General features: G+C 48.6%; 1 protein-coding gene across 1 annotated transcript in view; it reads left to right on the plus strand.

Annotated features, from left to right (window-relative positions):
* tok (tolkin) overlaps window positions 1–17,461 on the plus strand; it is an 897,857-nt gene that overhangs the window by 496,471 nt on the left and 383,925 nt on the right. The window contains exons 2-3 of the mRNA XM_070528278.1: window positions 12,658–12,775; window positions 13,406–13,530. Of these exons, the coding sequence (XP_070384379.1) occupies window positions 12,658–12,775; window positions 13,406–13,530 (243 nt within the window). The remainder of the gene's footprint in view (window positions 1–12,657; window positions 12,776–13,405; window positions 13,531–17,461) is intronic.

Genomic DNA, 17,461 nt, shown 5'->3' on the forward strand with positions numbered 1-17,461 from the left:
GTTATCGCGCATTCACACCAAGCGCGCTGGTCCGAAATTCCTTCCTTCCTGTTTGTTCCAGGCACGTACTCAGAGGGGCCCCTGCGGGTTCCCTCTGAGTGCGTCCGTTATCAAGCCCTGCAATAACCCTTAAACCCATAAGCAATACGACTGTCACCCGCCGCGGTTGCTCAGTCGCTATGGTGTTAGGCTGCTGAGCACGAGGTCGCGGGATCGAATCCCGGCCACGGCGGCCGCATTTCGATGGGGGCGAAATGCGAAAACCCCCGTGTACTTAGATTTAGGTGCACGTTAAAGAACCCCAGGTGGTCGAAATTTCCGGAGTCCTCCACTACGGCGTGCCTCATAATCAGAAAGTGGTTTTGGCACGGAAAACCCCACAATCTAATCTAATACGACTGCCACCCGTTACCTCGTCTGGTTCTTCCCTAACTGTACAACACTTTTCGTGCAAAATTGGCAACTGAAAACAATAGTCGCAAGCAGTTGAGAAATAAGGCGATATACCAAAGGCAACAGACAAACAGGAAAGAAAAGCGAAAATAACAAATTTAGCCATTGTTTATGAAAATATTTACGGATCAACATCTTATTTACAAAGGAAGTAGAGAAAACGCCACCGGAAAGGGACAATTATTTTGTCTGTTTTGAATGACGCTTCTGTATTTATCTGTCGAGCTGCCTGACGTAGCCACTTCTCTGCTGTGCTTATGAAGGTGTTTTTCTAACCTTCCGCGGTGGCCGCAGTACATCTAGAACCGCAGTGTCCTGCGCTCTATACGGGGTTGTACGGGACTGGCGGCCACGCATCGTTACGTAATTTCCCAAATAACGATACGAGTCGGTTGTGGCATTTGATAGAGCAGTTAACAAGGGATCCAAAGGAACTGCGATTGTTCCGCAAATATATGGACCTCTATCATTCTTCCCGAGCTATAATTCAAAAAAACGCTACTATAATCGGATACAACTTAAGTCTGCAGTGAAGCCCCGCCCATGCCCTCATAACCGCCCGCCACTGTTCCTCAGAGAGGCTGCAAATAATTCGTACTTCAAACATGTTCTGTTACCCCAAATAAGGCGGTAACTACAGAAAATAAAATTATTAGCGCGTAATTTTATACGTCTTTTCTCGCCTAATATAGTGGAATGGCGAAAGCCTAAATCTTTATTGAACTGAAATAAAATGCTTGCATCGCTGCAACTATCTATTGTCAAGTTTCACTTGGTTTGGCACTGAAGTTTCATGAGTAAAACAGGTTCAGCAATGAAATGTACCACAGACTTTTTAAGTTTTAGCAGTTTTACATGCTAAAATCGCGATCAGATTAAGAGACACTCCGTGGTGGGGGACTCCGGAAATTTGGACCAACTGGGGTTCCTTAACGTGCACCTAAATCCAAGTACACGGCTGTTCTCGCATTCCGCCCCCATCAAAAATGCGGCTGCCGTGGCCGGGATTCGATCCTGCTGCCTCGTGCTCAGCAGCCAAACACCATAGCCACTAAGCAACCATTGCAGGTAGACTTTCGAAGAGTGAAATGCTCAGACTACATACGCTTTGTCCATGTCTGTTGCACACCTCATTGCTTCCGTCGATGAAAACACTCTTCAAGAACAGCAGACGCTCCGGAGGCACCAAGTATGACGCCATTTTGAAAAGGTAGCAGCAAGACGACGATTTTGTTTGCTTCTGTGATTGGCTGGGGAGTAACACAACCCCGCGCGGTCCGTGCGTCTTGGTTGCGAACTGTTTTCTTTTTTTAATTTGTATGCTACTATACGAATCTTAATTTTACACTTTCGCTTACTTATTTGTTCTTGGCAGTGTTCTTCGTGCGCTTCTTTCCCGCGCGAGTCCATCTGATCTGGTTCCTTGTTTACCAAGTACAACGGCGCACCTGTGAGATTCACCTTATTTCATTTCTTTTTTGCGGGTTTACGCGTCTTTATGGCGAGTGGCGGGCGTGATTCATATTTGTACTAGTAAAGGTACCTCCCCCCCCCCTCCATTCGCACTAAAAGTTACATTGGGTTGCCATCCCCCCCCCCCCCCCCTTGAAGAAAGAGATCCTGGTTTGTTGCTAAGATTATATCCTGGCTCCGTTCACCAGTGTGTCATTCAAATATACTACTCGTCTAAATGCATTCCGAAACCAAGTTTTACGTTTATCGCTCTTGGTCGCGATCAGATCGATCCATTGCAGTCACCCCTGCAACGAGGGTTGAGTGAAATTAGGCTCACTTTAGAAGCACGTACAGCTGATGCGACGCAGCGTATGAAGAGAAACCCGCATTTCCTGTGTGTGCGCATGTGTGCGTGAGGCTCGTCAAGCCACTAAACGCCAACCCTTGCGCGGTGGGGGCACATAGCCCTGGGCGGCCGAATGCGGTGTACATAGGTGCCACGTTTGCCTCCGCGGGGTGACGCCGGGGCCCAGGCCGAGCATCATCGCTGGAAGGACGCGCAATCTGTCATCGGGGCGTCTCCCCTGAGGCCGGTGTTTATTTAGCGGCTTGAGTGCCGGGGCTCAATCTCGCTGGGCAGGCCGCTCCCGAGCGATCGCCGCTTTTTTGCGCCATGTCCGCCGGCTTGACAGAGTCAGCGCGACAGAGAGGGGGGGAAGCCGACTGGACGCGGCCAAAGGGGACCCAATGCAGCTGTCTTTAGATCGGGTGTGGTCGGCGTCCAGAGGCGCTCGCTTCCTCTTTCAGGTGACCGACCGGAGGCCTGTCCCAAGTGTGTGTCGATTCGCGCTCCGATACCCCGGTGCACGTCAGATCCGTCTTTCAGGTCCTTTTTTTATCGCCGGTCTTCTGTTGCTTCGCTGTGCAGCAACTGAAAATGCCGTTCCCCAGTGTGTACATTCCTTTCGGTCAGAGTAAATTTTATTTTTTCCTTCTTTCTTTGCTCGATCCTTTCGAGAGAATGGAATTCTGAAAAACGCTAAGCACCTTGGTTGCCGATATTGATTATCTTTCTTCATTTTGTCACTGCGACTGACACTGGCGTGAATTAAAGACGCAGCGGTGCTGAGCCCGAGGGCGCGGGATCAAATCCTGGTCGCATTTCGATGGGGGCGAAATACAAAAACGTCGTGTACCGTGCATTGGGGTCACGCTAAAGAACCCCAGGGGTCGGAACTAATCCGGAGAACACCACTATGGCGTGTCTCATAATCATATGATGGTACTCGCACTCTAAACCCCAGAATTTAATTTTTGTTTAGATTAAAGCGCAGTGGGCGCTTAGAGAAGGGCCGAGTCTGAAGGCGAAACGCTAAGATACGTGCCGACCATACACTTGTTTGTAAGCGTCTTTGAGCAGAAGTAGTAGTAGTAGTATAAGACTTTTATTCAGCCAAAAATTACAGGCCGAGCACAAAAATTACAGGCCGAGCAAAGCAGAAGTATATGCTAAAGCATGCGCGTGCGTGTGTGTGTGCGTGTGCGTGTATGTGGCTGTGTGTGTTTGGGGGTGCTAGTGCTTGTGTGTGTGCGTGTGTGTGCGTGTGTACATGCCTTCCCTTTCACACGAAGCCACTGGGATCGCGCCATTGAGCTTGATTAAATTAATTCGCATTAAAACCGACCGTTATCTGCCTTTCTTCGTGGAAGGTTTCAAGCTGGAACTACGACATACAAAGCCCCACATCTTTCATACCATCCCGTCCAATTCTACACGGTGACATTTTCACTGTCACGCACACCTGTTTCACACACTCACTGTTTCTGCACAACTAACCTTCTCCTGCGTTGACATATGGATTAACCTTCGTCATTCGGGATCATCATCGCAGCGTATCTCCCGTGGCGTGTGCAAATCAAAACAAAAACAAAAAATCACCGCCCAAGCACTCCGTACAGATGGTTAACCACCGAAGCTGAAACGTGCGGTCCCAGTGTTTATCACTGGGCTAATACCGACGGTTGATTAAACGATGGCTTGTTAGGCTGCCGGATCCTCAGTGCGCAGTTGCTGCTTGCGCTTGGCTGCACGAACCTGTTCATGTGCCCGGGCTGCAGCATCGGGACGGCGTAGAAGAGCTCGTTCCCGGTTCTTCTAGCGGCGTTGCTGATCGAAAGCTGCCTGCTCTTCAGGAGTACGTATGGCGCGTCGCCTACCCCTGTCGGAGCCGGACAAAAACTGCTGCGCACGCGCTCGGCTGTGACGGAGAGCAATGACGTCACTACTGGCTCAGCCAATCGCCCGCCTCTCTATAGCTTTCTTTTATTTTTTTTTTTTGTTGCGCGTGCGCATGAGGTAGCACCGTAGGAGTTTTCGACGTGCAGGCGATGGACGGAAGAATCGGCTAGCCATATACAGCTTCGCTGTAAACGAAATCTAACTCGTCTCTAGCTGTGTTAGACACTACAGCCACCTATCTGCAGGGCCTTAACATGTAGGGAAGACGGCCTGCCACGTCGTAGCCGTCACCTTGCAGGCACATTGACGTAGTAAATATGAAACCTGGCGCTGATACTGAGCGACTACATGGTGTTACGGTGCTGACTACAAGCTTGCCAGTTTTGTTGACGATCACGGCAGTTGGATTCCACCTGAGACGAAATAAAAAAAAAAATGCATGTATGCGCTAAATGCATGGTCGTAACACCTGGCAGCAGAAACGGCTCCTTCTTAGTCAATCTGAAGACGCGTGTTAAAGACAGAAAAAGCGGTGAGCATCCGTCTGTTCTTTGCCTAGTTCTATATTTTTTTATTCAACTCGCTGCGCATGCATGAAAGCATTACAGAGAGGGCTGGGCTTGAAGGAATAGATGGTGATAATTTGAATACAGGCTTTGCGTGCTCACATGGCATCGTGCGAGGCGCAAAAGAGAGGGAGAAACGTTTTAATGTGAGAAAAGCGGGGAGAACGGCCACGTAGGAGCTTTGTCTCTGGCCTGCTACTCTGCGTAGGATCGTAGTATAGTGGGCGCCTGTCCTGAAAGAGTTGAAAAAGTTGCTTTGTTGAGCTAGATTGAATCCTAGCTGTCAACGTGATCGGTACTAGACACCGTGCACGTATGATAGACGAACGACCGCATGATGGACGACTGACTTCCCGAGTTGGAAAAAAAAAAGAATGACTGCGACTGAAAGGACTTCGATAGCAAGTTAAGGACTCTCCATGGCATTGCTGGAGTACTTACTGCATAATAATAATAATAATAATAATAATAATAATAATAATAATAATAATAATAATAATAATAATAATAATAATAATAATAATAATAATGATGATGATGATGATGATGATGAATGAGTAAAAGCCAGTCAGCCGTTGCGCCGACTGGCCTTAATTTATTTTGCGATAGACTGACGCGCGATCTTGCTCATCAGTAGCCGGTTCAGGCACACGCTGACGAACTTGGGTTAGCAAGGCGCATATATGTGTATTGCGCGCCTCGCTGAAGCCTCCGAGTTTCTTGCGGGGGGGCACCATCCAACATTATTGGATGAATGGGTTTTATTGGCGCAAGGTCTAGTTCAAGCCAAAAAAGGCCAAACACATGTAACGTGAACTGGATGATTTTACGGCTGTTACCTCCGATATTTAAATGCACACCATGTAGATATGTTTTCGCCTTCCATTTTTTCTCTTACTAATTAGGCGCATGACACACAAGAGAGACGACAATAAGGAGTTCATAAACTAATGGCATCATCGACAAATCGGACTGCTACGCAGTGGCATGACCTGGGGCGACGATGATTGGCTGAAACGGTGCACTTGGGCACACTGGTGCAATTTGTTGAGGATGTCATAAGTATAACTTGCTATGAAAAGTAAGCATTTGCTTTCTGACACATCCCGGAAGCGCGTATGACACACGAAAGGCTTGTACGAAGAGGCTTCGCGAGCCAGTGTAATCACTAGTAAATCGCACTGTCGAAATTAAAACCAATCTAGTCAAATGCCTCCCGACATGATGTGATACGGAGAACATACCAGGAAGCTCGCGCATATACACACAGACCCAGAAAAACAAACAAACCGAAAGAGTAAAAGTGGGGAGGCCAACCAGACGAGCGTCTGCACTGCTTTCCCCACGCGTGCGTATATGCTGAAAGGGCAGACTTGTGCGCGCAAACAAAACTACAACGCACACGGTTCGCATTTAAAGATTCACAACCACAGACGCGGAGATTGCATACTGAACTTACGCCAAATTGTATGAAGATAAATTCCGCTTCGCCAAAAACGATCGCGTCGACTATAGAGTAAAGTCATGCTCCGTGCAAATAGGTGTCAAGAGCAGCGCTCACATGACATGAAAAATGACGACGAGAGACATGTCAACGCCGCGTTAGGATAACACCGTCGTAAGCCATCATTCCGACTTGGTGCGATGCGACCGTGCCAAAGTTGCAGCGTTTCATCAGTGATATTTTCGTAGGCGTAGAGTTGGATTCGTTCGGAACGATAAACCTCGCTTTATTACAAGGTTGTACGCATAGCACTGCTCTTTCAGTATGCGCTTCTGCTTTTTTGTTGCTACTGCTCGAGGCCCAATTCATGCGTGCGTGCGTGCGTGCGTGCGCGCGCGCGCGCTTGGGTGTGTGTGTGTGTGTGTGTGTGTGTGTGTGTGTGTGTGTGTGTGTGTGTGTGTGTGTGTGTGTGTGTGTGTGTGTGTGTGTGTGTGTGTGTGTGTGTGTGTGTGTGTGTGTGCGTGCGTGTGTGTGGGTGCGTTAGTCCTCCGATTAACCTTCCTGCCCAATGCCCATCTCAGCTTGTCTTTCGCATATCTTAGAAAAAGCTGACGCGGATCACGCTTCGACGCGGATCTTGTTCAACAGTTTTGTCCTTGGAAGCCATGCATAGAGCGCCGTGAGGATGGCTGCTGCATGGATCGTGTCAGTATTAGTCGTGTGTAGGGGATGTGCGTGCTGGATTGGAGGGCGAAATATGAGGTATTGCAGTAAATGTCGATAATCTCGCAAGCCGTGATCGTTGGGTTGTTCACCGGTACGGATGCTGTCTTCTCAATGTCACTTGATGATATCCGCCACAGTTGCTTAGTAGATTTGGCGTTGCGCTACTAAGCACAAGGTCGTGGGATCAAGACCTGGTGGGGGCGCAATGCAAAAAAACGACCGTGTACTGTGCGTTGGGTGCATGTTAAACGTGGTCTGAATTAACCAGGAGTCCCACTCACGACGGCGTGCATCATAATGCTATCGTGTTTTGGCACGTAAAACGTGAGATATAATAAAAAAAAAGATAATAAATGTCACTAGATGACATTTTGCATGGAAACGAATGTTGCAGAAGGTCCTACTCAGTGTTTGTGGACTTCCACCATGCGATCTGCTAGACTTGATGTCCTTGTGCAGAAGGAACTGAGGCGTGTCGCTCACTTTCGAATTGTGTGGAATAGGGACGCGGTTCTGTTGCCACAAGCCAGGGCGTGCCAGCCATTTCCGCTGCAGGCTGAAGTAAGAAAAGAGGAGCTTGCGTGGCGCGCGCTATGCGAAATAGGCTGATCTCATCAGGGCGCGGGTCACGTCGTGCGCGCGGCATTAACGCCCAGCCTCCCGATCTCGATTAGCTGCCGAGTGCGTGCTGACGAACAGGGAGTGGAAGGGATGCAGGATGCCGCAGGTGTCGTCTGCCAGAGCGAAGTACCTCTCCACCCCTTTATGTACGAAGAATGCGCGCGCGTGAATCAATCTGAAGCCCCCGGAAAGCTTCCCGAAGAATGTTTCGAGAATTGGCTTTGGGCGTCAGCGGCTCATGTGGCCACTCTCACAGGCGCGAATCGAGAGCGGGCTCGTGCGCCTGCAGCTGCCCGCGACAGCACGAGCGCGCGACAAAGCACGGAGGGCTTCAACTCATTTCCAGAGTGGGGTGTGAATGTCTGCGGCTACAGCACTTCTAGCGGTCAAGATTACTCGGCATACCAGGCGTGAGTAATGTGTCTCCGAGATGATTCTTGTGCGCGCTTATTTCCCTCGCATGGCAATCAATGGCAGCGATGGCCTGTTCAAAACGAACGGCTTGAAAAGTTCGACGGCATCGCGACAGTCATAGGGAGGAGCAAGAATAGACTGTTAGTCTATAGTTGGTTGTTGATGAATAACACTGCTGTACTTACGCACGTGTACAGTAAAAAAAAAATGCTTACTCGGTACCTATTCTCCATGGTTTATCGCAAACTTCTGAGGAACGTCTTCAACGTTTACTGGCAAGAGGGCTGCAAGTGTGTCTTGGAGTTCCGCAGGCTACTTCGAGTTCTTTAGTTATTGCTGAAGCTCGTCACCCACCATTTCGAATCATACGAGCGGTTGAAACATGCCGACATATTTATCGCAGCTTAAAGAGACACTAAAGGTTACTATTAAGTCAACGTGGACTGTTGAAATATCATCCCAGAAACCTTGAAACGCTTGTTTCGTGTCAAGGAAAGACTTATTTTAAGAGAAAATGCGTTCTGAAGCGTCCGCGTATACCTCTAGCGCAGTCCAAATCGCCCACCCTCCGATCGAGGAGTACTGACATCATGGTCTCATAGTGACGTTGCGCCATCGGTGAGTAGAACGGCGTCGGCAGACGGCGCTACGGCTTTTCTGCGCAAAACGCAAACGCGCGGCCAGAAACAGAGCCAAGACAGAGCCGACAGTAGAGCGAAAGCGGGAGTATGGTGGCTAGCGGAAGGAGAAACGCGAGACCATAAGCTGGTACTTCATTCTATGACGCAAACTTCGACGCTCGTCGCAATGGACCCTGACAACGGCAGACTGGCTCGCGATGCTGGGATCAACTTCAGCAATTTGAGCACTGACGAGCGCGACCTGCTGCTGAGAGCTCGCGCTGCCGATATAGTTGCGCACTACGACGGCGGCATCGACACTGGCTCTCCGGAGCGGGAAAGCAACGAGGGCTTCCCACGACATCACAAGGACGTGGCATTCTCGCTGCTTGTTCCAAATGAAAGTTTCGCGAGCCAGCAGAACCCTCACAGCACGACGCGATAACCAAACTACTGAAACTCCAAAGCGTGCGCGGCGCAGAGTCGAGCGAAAACCCCCATACCCATACTATTCAAGGGTAACGTCAAAATGTTATTTTTTCTTAGAATCGAATAGACGTAGACAAGTAGCATTTTCTTCCGTCTTATAATCGAATGAAATGATATTTTTTTTAATATGAGTAGTTGAGTATTAGTAACACAAATTATGAGGAGTGCTTTCGTCATCGGGCTAGCACCGGAATGTCGCTGGGGAGTCTCAAATCGTGTCTTGCACTTACCTCAATTTCTCGGTTACTAAAGCTCTGTTCGCGATAATATTGACGCCTTAGACGTTCTAGAACATTGCTCTACCATTTTAACTTGACTTTCTGGTAACCTTTAGTATCCCTTTAACCCAACACGAGAAGCAACAATTAAACCTCGCGTTTACCGAAAGAAACAAAAGCAAAATTCACGATGTTGTTCGAGAACATACAGCTTTATTAGCAAGATTTGAATTATGCAAAGTGGATGTTTGTTACGCTCCCTGGATGTTAACATGTCCTAAAATAGAATTATCGGTTGACGGGATTATATCTGAGAGAGACATGCCCATAGTAGCCGCACAACAACTAGCCCTCTCCAAAATTTACTCCTTATATGTCCAGTACATCCGCGTTTATACAAGATGGGTCGTGTCATAAAAATTCCTCGACTTCAGCATTCGTCATTCCATATTTAGTGCTAGAGCAAACATTTAAATTATCCGAGAGACATCTTCCACCGTGGCAGAACTGTTTGCAATCCTGTGGGCTTTGCGTTTCATAACATCAGAAAAACATTCGCAAGAATGGGTTATCTTTAGCGATTCGCAAGCCGCTCTCACATTCTACAGAGCAATAAGCAAATTCTTTGAACCATTTGCTCTTGTATGAGACACTCAAAGAACTTACAAAAGCAAGTGCAATGAACCACGTAATTGCATTTCAGTGGATACCTGGGCACTGCAATATTCCTGGTAATACTGCAGCGGACGCAGCTGCGAATTGGGCGCACAATAACGCGGAGACAACCAATCTTCCCCTATTGCTTAGTGAAATCCGTCTGCTCCTGAGACAGATTTCTTGTCGCCTCAGCAAAACTACCTGGTTTTATCAACATACTAAAAACTCGGAGTTATACTTTCTAGACCCGTGTATAAACTTGTCAATGTCGGAAAATCTAAGAGACAACAGAAAATTTGAAACATCGGCACACCGCCTGCGTCTTGGTACTGCATTTACGAAACACTTCTTGTACAGGATAAAACGTGTCTCTAGTCCGCAGTGTTCTTGTGGCCATCCAGACGAAGATGTGCATTATCTTCTCCTCGAGTGCACGAAATACGATCCACAAAGAAGGTTACTGCAAGCAAATTTATTGATATTAGACAGAAGATCATTCACTCTAAGAAAGATACTTGGCCCATGGCCAACTGCGGGCCTCCAAAAAAGATTACTTCTTGCTCTGAAAAAGTTTTTAGAGGACACCAACATTTTGGGAAAATATTAAGTATCAAATATGATCCGAATACGCTAAATGAGTAACATAAATGTTGTTCGTGGTTCATAATTGGTTTATGTGGTGATCGCTACGTTTACGCAATATATATAATTCTGTTCTGTACTTGCAGTGTATTACATTTGTTGAATGTTTTGGCTGTTCGAAATATCTGACTTTGTATATGCGTACGTCGACTGAACTAATGCACAGAACTTTGCGACTCATGCATTGTTGGACTGTATATTTTTTATCCACCCAGTGTTCTACTAAATGCCATATTTCGTGTCGCTATTCGCCGTTTTTACGCAAATTTGTTTCCTTTTACGAGTGACAAGGAGTAACCGGTGCCACCATAAATGCGCCAACCTCTCCTAATATTCATTTCAAAAAAAAAAAAAAAACTTGTGCTGTACTGCACGCATCGCGCGATGAATGGCGCACGGGCTACTGAGCGCTGTACCGCTCTCTGTTCCGTTGTGCGCTGCAAGTTATTGAGAAACGAACAAGAATACAGGTTCGTTATAAAGGTAGGTTACTGAACTGCAAAGTGCCGATGACAGCATCAAACTTCAGCCCAGGGGCGCGATCGGAGATATTTTGTTCGATACGCGTTCTGTTCAGTTGCTGCAACGTCACAAAGTTGCATTATGCAAAATTTGTGACAGCGGGGCGGAGAGAGCAGCCAATCAGGAAGTGGTCACCTCCCCGTAAGTTTACCTCCGTCGTTTGTCGTCTGCTTGCAAACAGTATACTACAAAGCCAAATGTTTCTCGTCTTCCAATTGAATGAAATCTTTGTCTAAAAAAATGTATTTTTTCTTCTCAAGCCCAAACACGTTTTCAAATAGCAGTACGTGCGACTACTGCAATTTATAACTATTAGGTTCTTTGCGTCGTCCCTAGGCGGTGTCGCGCACAGCGAGAAGGAAAAAGAAAAAAAAAAACGACGGGAAGAGTGGCGCACTTTTCAAGAGGCAGCGACAACATCCCAGTGGCTCGCTGGCACCGATGATGTTGTCGATTTCTCTGTGCAACCAACGAATTATTTGTTTCGAGAAATAAAACGACGCCGGAATTCACTTTCTGTCATTTCTTCAAACGCGTTTCGCACCGCCACCCGCTCTCCTCCTTCCTCTAGAAACGCCAGCGCAACAACCTAAGTTTCCAACGGAAGCGCCATTTTCTAGAATTAAACTATGGATCGGATTCAAACGTGCCATTCCGCAGCCGAAAAGGCCGCCTGTTGGATCCAATCCAATCCAGCAGACGCGCCATGCGAAGCCGTATGATCGCTCTAAACTTCTCAACTCCCGTCGCGTTCGGACGAAATGCTCGGTGGGCGGATGATTGACAGGAGCGTGTCGTCATTTTGACGTCACCAAAAACGGGGCGGCGCCCCGCGGCTGGCGACGTCGGCGCGGAGTAGGCCAATCGCGCGCGCCGATAACCGAACTAACGCGCCGAACAACCATCTCCGATCGCACCCCAGGTATGCAAGCATAGGTAAAGGTATAGGTATGCGCACTCTGCGTCTTCAAATAGCCTGTTGATAGGGATCCAGGTGCACGAACAACAGTTTTGTCAGTAAAAAGAAATATGATGAATAAACATAATATAAAACCAAATAAAATCAAATGAAATCAACGTTTATTGAAAATCAACCATGCATGGGTTTGCCACGCATGGCATTAATTGATTCCTGCCGTTCAAGTCACTGGAAACCCGTGCCCTCTTCGCCTTCACTGGTACACAGGACTCGTGCCTTTTTTTTGGCGTACTTCACGTAACGCTTGCACGCTCCCTCTAAGAGCGGGCGCAGGTTTGACAAACGACGTAGGCGAGCGCGTATTTGGGGCACCTTGTAGACAGACGCATGGAACGCGTTGTCGACAGTTTAGATGCTGTCATCATTGTTCTGCATGTTGCCATCTATTGTGTGGTGACATTCAATGGTGTCCTGAACGTTGCTCGTTTGCTCCGGTACACTGAAGGCCATGCCCTTATGAGCACGTTACTGCGGAACGCTTTCTTTCCCGTTCAGTACTGTTCTAACGATACGCATGTCTGTGGTTTAATTATAACTTCTTGTGAACCCTGTGGCACGTCGCGCGTCCGGCACTCACCCTTTCCCTCTGCTGTCTCGTCTTGCCCTGTGCAGAGCTCGTGATGGGCGACATAGCCATGTCGCGGGAGACGTACCGACGGCGAAGCCGGCAGGCCAAGCTCGGGGTCGGCTTCAACATTACGGACAGGGGCCCCAGGTTCCGCAGCAAACGGTGAGTACAACGTTGCACCTCGCTCACCCTTCGGGAGTGCGGTTGCATGCAGAGTGAGCATATCCCAAACAAATCGCAGGCAGTCGACCGAGGTCGGTTTGGCAAGATGCAGCCCTCCATACATTGGCCTTAAACACTCCGAGACCACAGATGCAGTTTTTTGACATCAGTGCAAAATTCTGTTGTTCGTTGTTTTCTATTCGTTTTTTTTTTCTTTTCGGGCAGTTGAAACATCAGCAGACTGGCGTTTCCGGTAAATCTTCCGTGATGGAAACGGAGCTGTTTCGTTGACCTTCTGCAGTCACTTCGGTCGGCAGTCTTGCGTACTATTATATCATAATGGCGGTAGCTACGCTTACATGAGCCGGACGATGGGTTCGCTTGTGGATTTTGGAAATCCGCTGCTCGGTTTGTCGAAAACGCCTGCGCTTCGAGCCGAAGGAGCGCCGCGGGACGGGTCGAATCAGCGTGCCTTCTAGCGCATGGTCTGATTCGCTCAACCCGGTTAGCGGAATGCACACAAACGCGTTCCGGTTGTTCCGGGCCGATCGCGACACCTGTCTCGACCCTGCTCGCGTCGAGTTCATGTTGACCGATGCTGTACCTATGTGGTGTCTGTCGTACACGCAGGCGGCGACACCGGCACCGGGAGCGCGCGGGCAAGAACCGCCGACGCGTCCGCGCCGCCACTGCGAGGCCCGAGAGGCTCTGGGACCACGCCGTCATCCCCTACGAGATCGAGTCCAACTTCAGTGGTGAGCCTTTGTGCACGTGTGCTGTTCCTCTGCAGACCATGCCCGTGGTCGTTCGGCACAAACGATGACTGCCAATCGCTGTGACATACTAAGCTGCCATACACGCCGGTGGTGTGCCGACTATAAACTTCCACAAGATGAACAAAAAACAAAAAAAAAACATTACTGCATACGTCACACAAGTAATGTAGGCTTGAGATGTGGCTAAACGTCATATTGTTACAATTCGCGTAGTTATTCGAGTCTTGCGAACAGATGGCATGGAGTGCGCTGCTCCTGCGGTCAACCTAGTTGAACCGACTGACCTTATTGAACAATTATATAGCTAAGAGTGTGAACGGTTCTGTGGCTGTAATCTTCAACCATGCTCAGTACGAAGAACAGGTGGTGGACCAACTGTATTAGGTGGACAACGAGAGCGGGGATGTTTATTGTACAAAGGTGATGTGTGTTTCGGAGCGTATCACGAAGCGTTCCACGCATTGCACCTGACATACTTGACCCATGCATACAAATTTGTGCGTGGTCAAGCACAGAACAATGATATCTACGAGCTCTTCTACAACTAGTAGCACGAAACTACGTGAATATATAGTCGTGGATGTAAGTGTGCAATAAGGTTCGCCGCATAAGTAGCGAAAAACTTGCAGCCTGGCAGGACGGATATGGACGTTATCATTCGTTCCGTACATTTGTGTGAAACAGGTGACGTTCCCCGATGAACCGAATATAGTGAAAAAGGAGGTGTCGCGCCTTCTACTCGCATATCTCCGTGAGGCTGAAATTATGAACACGGGGTAACATGCTTCTGAACACCGGCACAAACTGCCAGGCTAACCCTACCAGCCAATAACCAACCAGCCGACCAACCGAAATAATTGGCTCCTTATACGCTACCTTCAAAAATCTGGCAATTCAACATCAAAATTGGACTTGACATGTACAAACGCAAACTCGCATGCGCCTAACAGGCAAATGGGAGCCTTGAACCCGTGTTTATAATATATGGATTTTTTTAAATTCATGGTCATCATCATCATCATCATCATCAGGAGCAGCAGCAGCAGCAGCAGCAGCAGCAGCCTATTCATGTCCACTGCAGGACGAAGGCCTCTCCCTGTAATCTCCAATTACCCCTGTCCTGCGCCAACCGATTCCAACTTGCATCCGTAAATTTCGTAATTTCGTCGCCCCATCTAGTCTTCTGCCGTCCTCTACTGCGCTTCCCTTCTCTTGGTACCCATTCTGTGACCCTAATGGTCGAACGATTATCTAGTCAGCGCATTACACGACCTGCCCAGCGCCATTTTGTTCTCTTAATGTCTATTAGAATATCGTCTACACCCGTTTGCTCTCTGATCCAAACCGCTCTCTTTCTGTCGCTTAAAGTTATGCCTAGTATTCTTCGTTCCATCGCTCTTTGTGCGGTCCTTAACTTGTTCTCAAGCTTCTTTGTCAGCCTCCAAGTCTCAGCGTCGTATGTCAGCACCGGTAAAATGCACTGATTGTAAACTTTCCTTTTCAATGATAACGGTAAGCTCCCAGTCAGGAGCTCACGATGTCTGCCGTATGCGATCCAACCCATTTTTATTTTTCTGTGAATTTCCTTCTCATGGTCCAGGTTCCCTGTGATTAGTTGACTTAGGTAAACGTACTCCTCCGCAGACTCTAGTGGCTGACTTGCGATCTTGAACTCTTGTTCCCTTGCCAGGTTATTTATCATGACCTTTGTCTTCTGCATATTAATCTTCAGCCCCACTCTTACACTCTCCTTGTTAAGGTCCCCACTCATTTTTTGTAACTCGTCTGCATTGTTGCTGAACAGAAATTGTTGTTGAAAAAAATTAACTTATGGCTTTTTACGTGCAATAATCACGATTTAAGAATGAGGCACGCCGTAGTAGGATACTACGCAATAATTTAGACCACCTGGGGTTCCTTAACGTGCACCCAAACCTGAGTACACCGGTGTTTTCGCATTTCGCTCCCACTGAAAAAGCAACAAAAATTAAATACGCAATGATTTTCTCTATCCCCCCTTTGTCCGGTGCTATACAGACTGGGCACGTGCCTCCCCGAATTCTCTGTGCACTTCGATAGCTGGCATAAAACTACGTGACACAACGACGTTGCCGGTCATCCAAGGTAGCCATAAATGGCGCGCAATGCACTCTGGTCGAGCGGCGTGAGTAGGACTATTCTCGCGTTGGCCACGCCGAAGCCCGTGCAATGCCGCCAAGCACGGGGCGCTAGGCTCTGGAGCGTCCACGTTGCGCCGGCGTAGCGTAACTGCGCCGCGGGTGACGCGCGTCCGTGTTAGGCCGTATCTATATCCGCGGTTGTAATGTTCGTCCTGGTTAATATTGGAGCACGTTAAAACTGTCGCTCCACCAACGTTGCTGTTTTGCATACTTAGCAGTGACGCGTTTATTGCACCTAAGCTGTGTTATTGGACCTAAACAGTCGCCAAGAATGTATACAGGCAGCGGCATTGATTCCGCTATACATAAATGCGGCGACTCTATAGTCTCACACTTTCGAGAACAGCGCTTAAGATGGAGGCTCGGGAAGAGGTTGCCGTTGTTCGGAGTGGATAAATTAGTAGGCCGTTTCGCCGAATGTCTGCGCTCTGTGGCTTCTCTCGCAGCTTATCTGGCATTCTTATTCCTTTGGTCGAACTACGTCGTGCTCCGCTCTTCGGCTCGCAATTGCGTCCCCGCGGATAAAGCGCACCCGAACGCTGCAGAGACGCGTACCAACACGGAGTAATGCTCGCGTATTCGCGCGCGATCGGAACTTACGGACGCTACGGCACGCGCTATCAACCCGTCGCAATGACTGCCACCGGGATGGATGCAGGCCGGACGGACCGTTAATTAAAATTGATCGCGGCCCGCGCTGCGCGCGATCATCGCGTCTCGTGCGGACGCCAAGGCGTCCCGCCATTCATGAGCTGGCGGAAGGAACGTACTCTCTCTCTCTCTCTCTCTGCCGGACGTCGATTCTTAATTCGCTACGCACTGGAGTGGAGGCGCAGCTGCCCGAATAGAGACAGCCGCATGGGCGCGGCCGGCAATGACGAAAGCCACGCGCGCCTGCTCACTCCCTGCATAATTGCGTGCACTGTTACAAAGCAGCGCGCGCAGAAGAAAGTGCGCGCGTCCGCTCTTGTGCGGCAAAATGGCAGTTCCTTCCCAAAGGAAGCACCTACTGAGCATGCCATGCGTATTTCGATGTGTATTGCACAAGCTGAGAGAAGAAACTCTCGAGTATACTGAAATGATTTTGCGCCAAAAAACAACACACACAAGAAAGATGACGACACCACGAGCGCTACTTCAACTGTTTAATGAGGGTGAAAGCACTCGACATATATAGCCCTCCACAACACCGCGCATGCGTACAAGGCAACATGGAGTACAATGTTTTATCAGACTAGGCGCGATAGAAACTTCAGCTCAGCATCGCAAAAAAAAAAGCGACGTATCACTAACACAGTTCGGACCCGCTTTCTTGATGTAGAAGGCTTCCAATGTTTCACGTGATGTCTGATGTCTCCGTGGTGTCGTCGTCTTTCTTGTGTGTGTTGTTTTTTGGCACAAAATCTTCTCAGTATGCAAGATCACCAACTAGACCAGCAGTTAACTCTTCTAAACTTTCGAGTGCCGGCTAGTCCCCCAGGACCTCAATAAAAGTTCATTGTCTGTCTGTCTGTCCTTGCCATATTCTTATTTGGAATCGGACTTTTGCATGTCGGTGCGGTGGGCGTGCTGCACAAGCGCCTGCCTTGCCACTCAAGGCGCCAACTTCTCCTTTAAGTTTAAAGACAACACCGCGGCTCTTCAGCATGCCAGTGTATTTATTGTATGTAGTCAGGTGCGCAAACACGCGCACATGCGTGCGCGCGAGCCTCTCTGTCTCTGCTTTCTTT

Source organism: Dermacentor albipictus, unplaced genomic scaffold (assembly GCF_038994185.2).
Source record: "Dermacentor albipictus isolate Rhodes 1998 colony unplaced genomic scaffold, USDA_Dalb.pri_finalv2 scaffold_11, whole genome shotgun sequence".
In the NCBI taxonomy this organism is placed as follows: Eukaryota; Metazoa; Arthropoda; class Arachnida; order Ixodida; family Ixodidae; genus Dermacentor; species Dermacentor albipictus.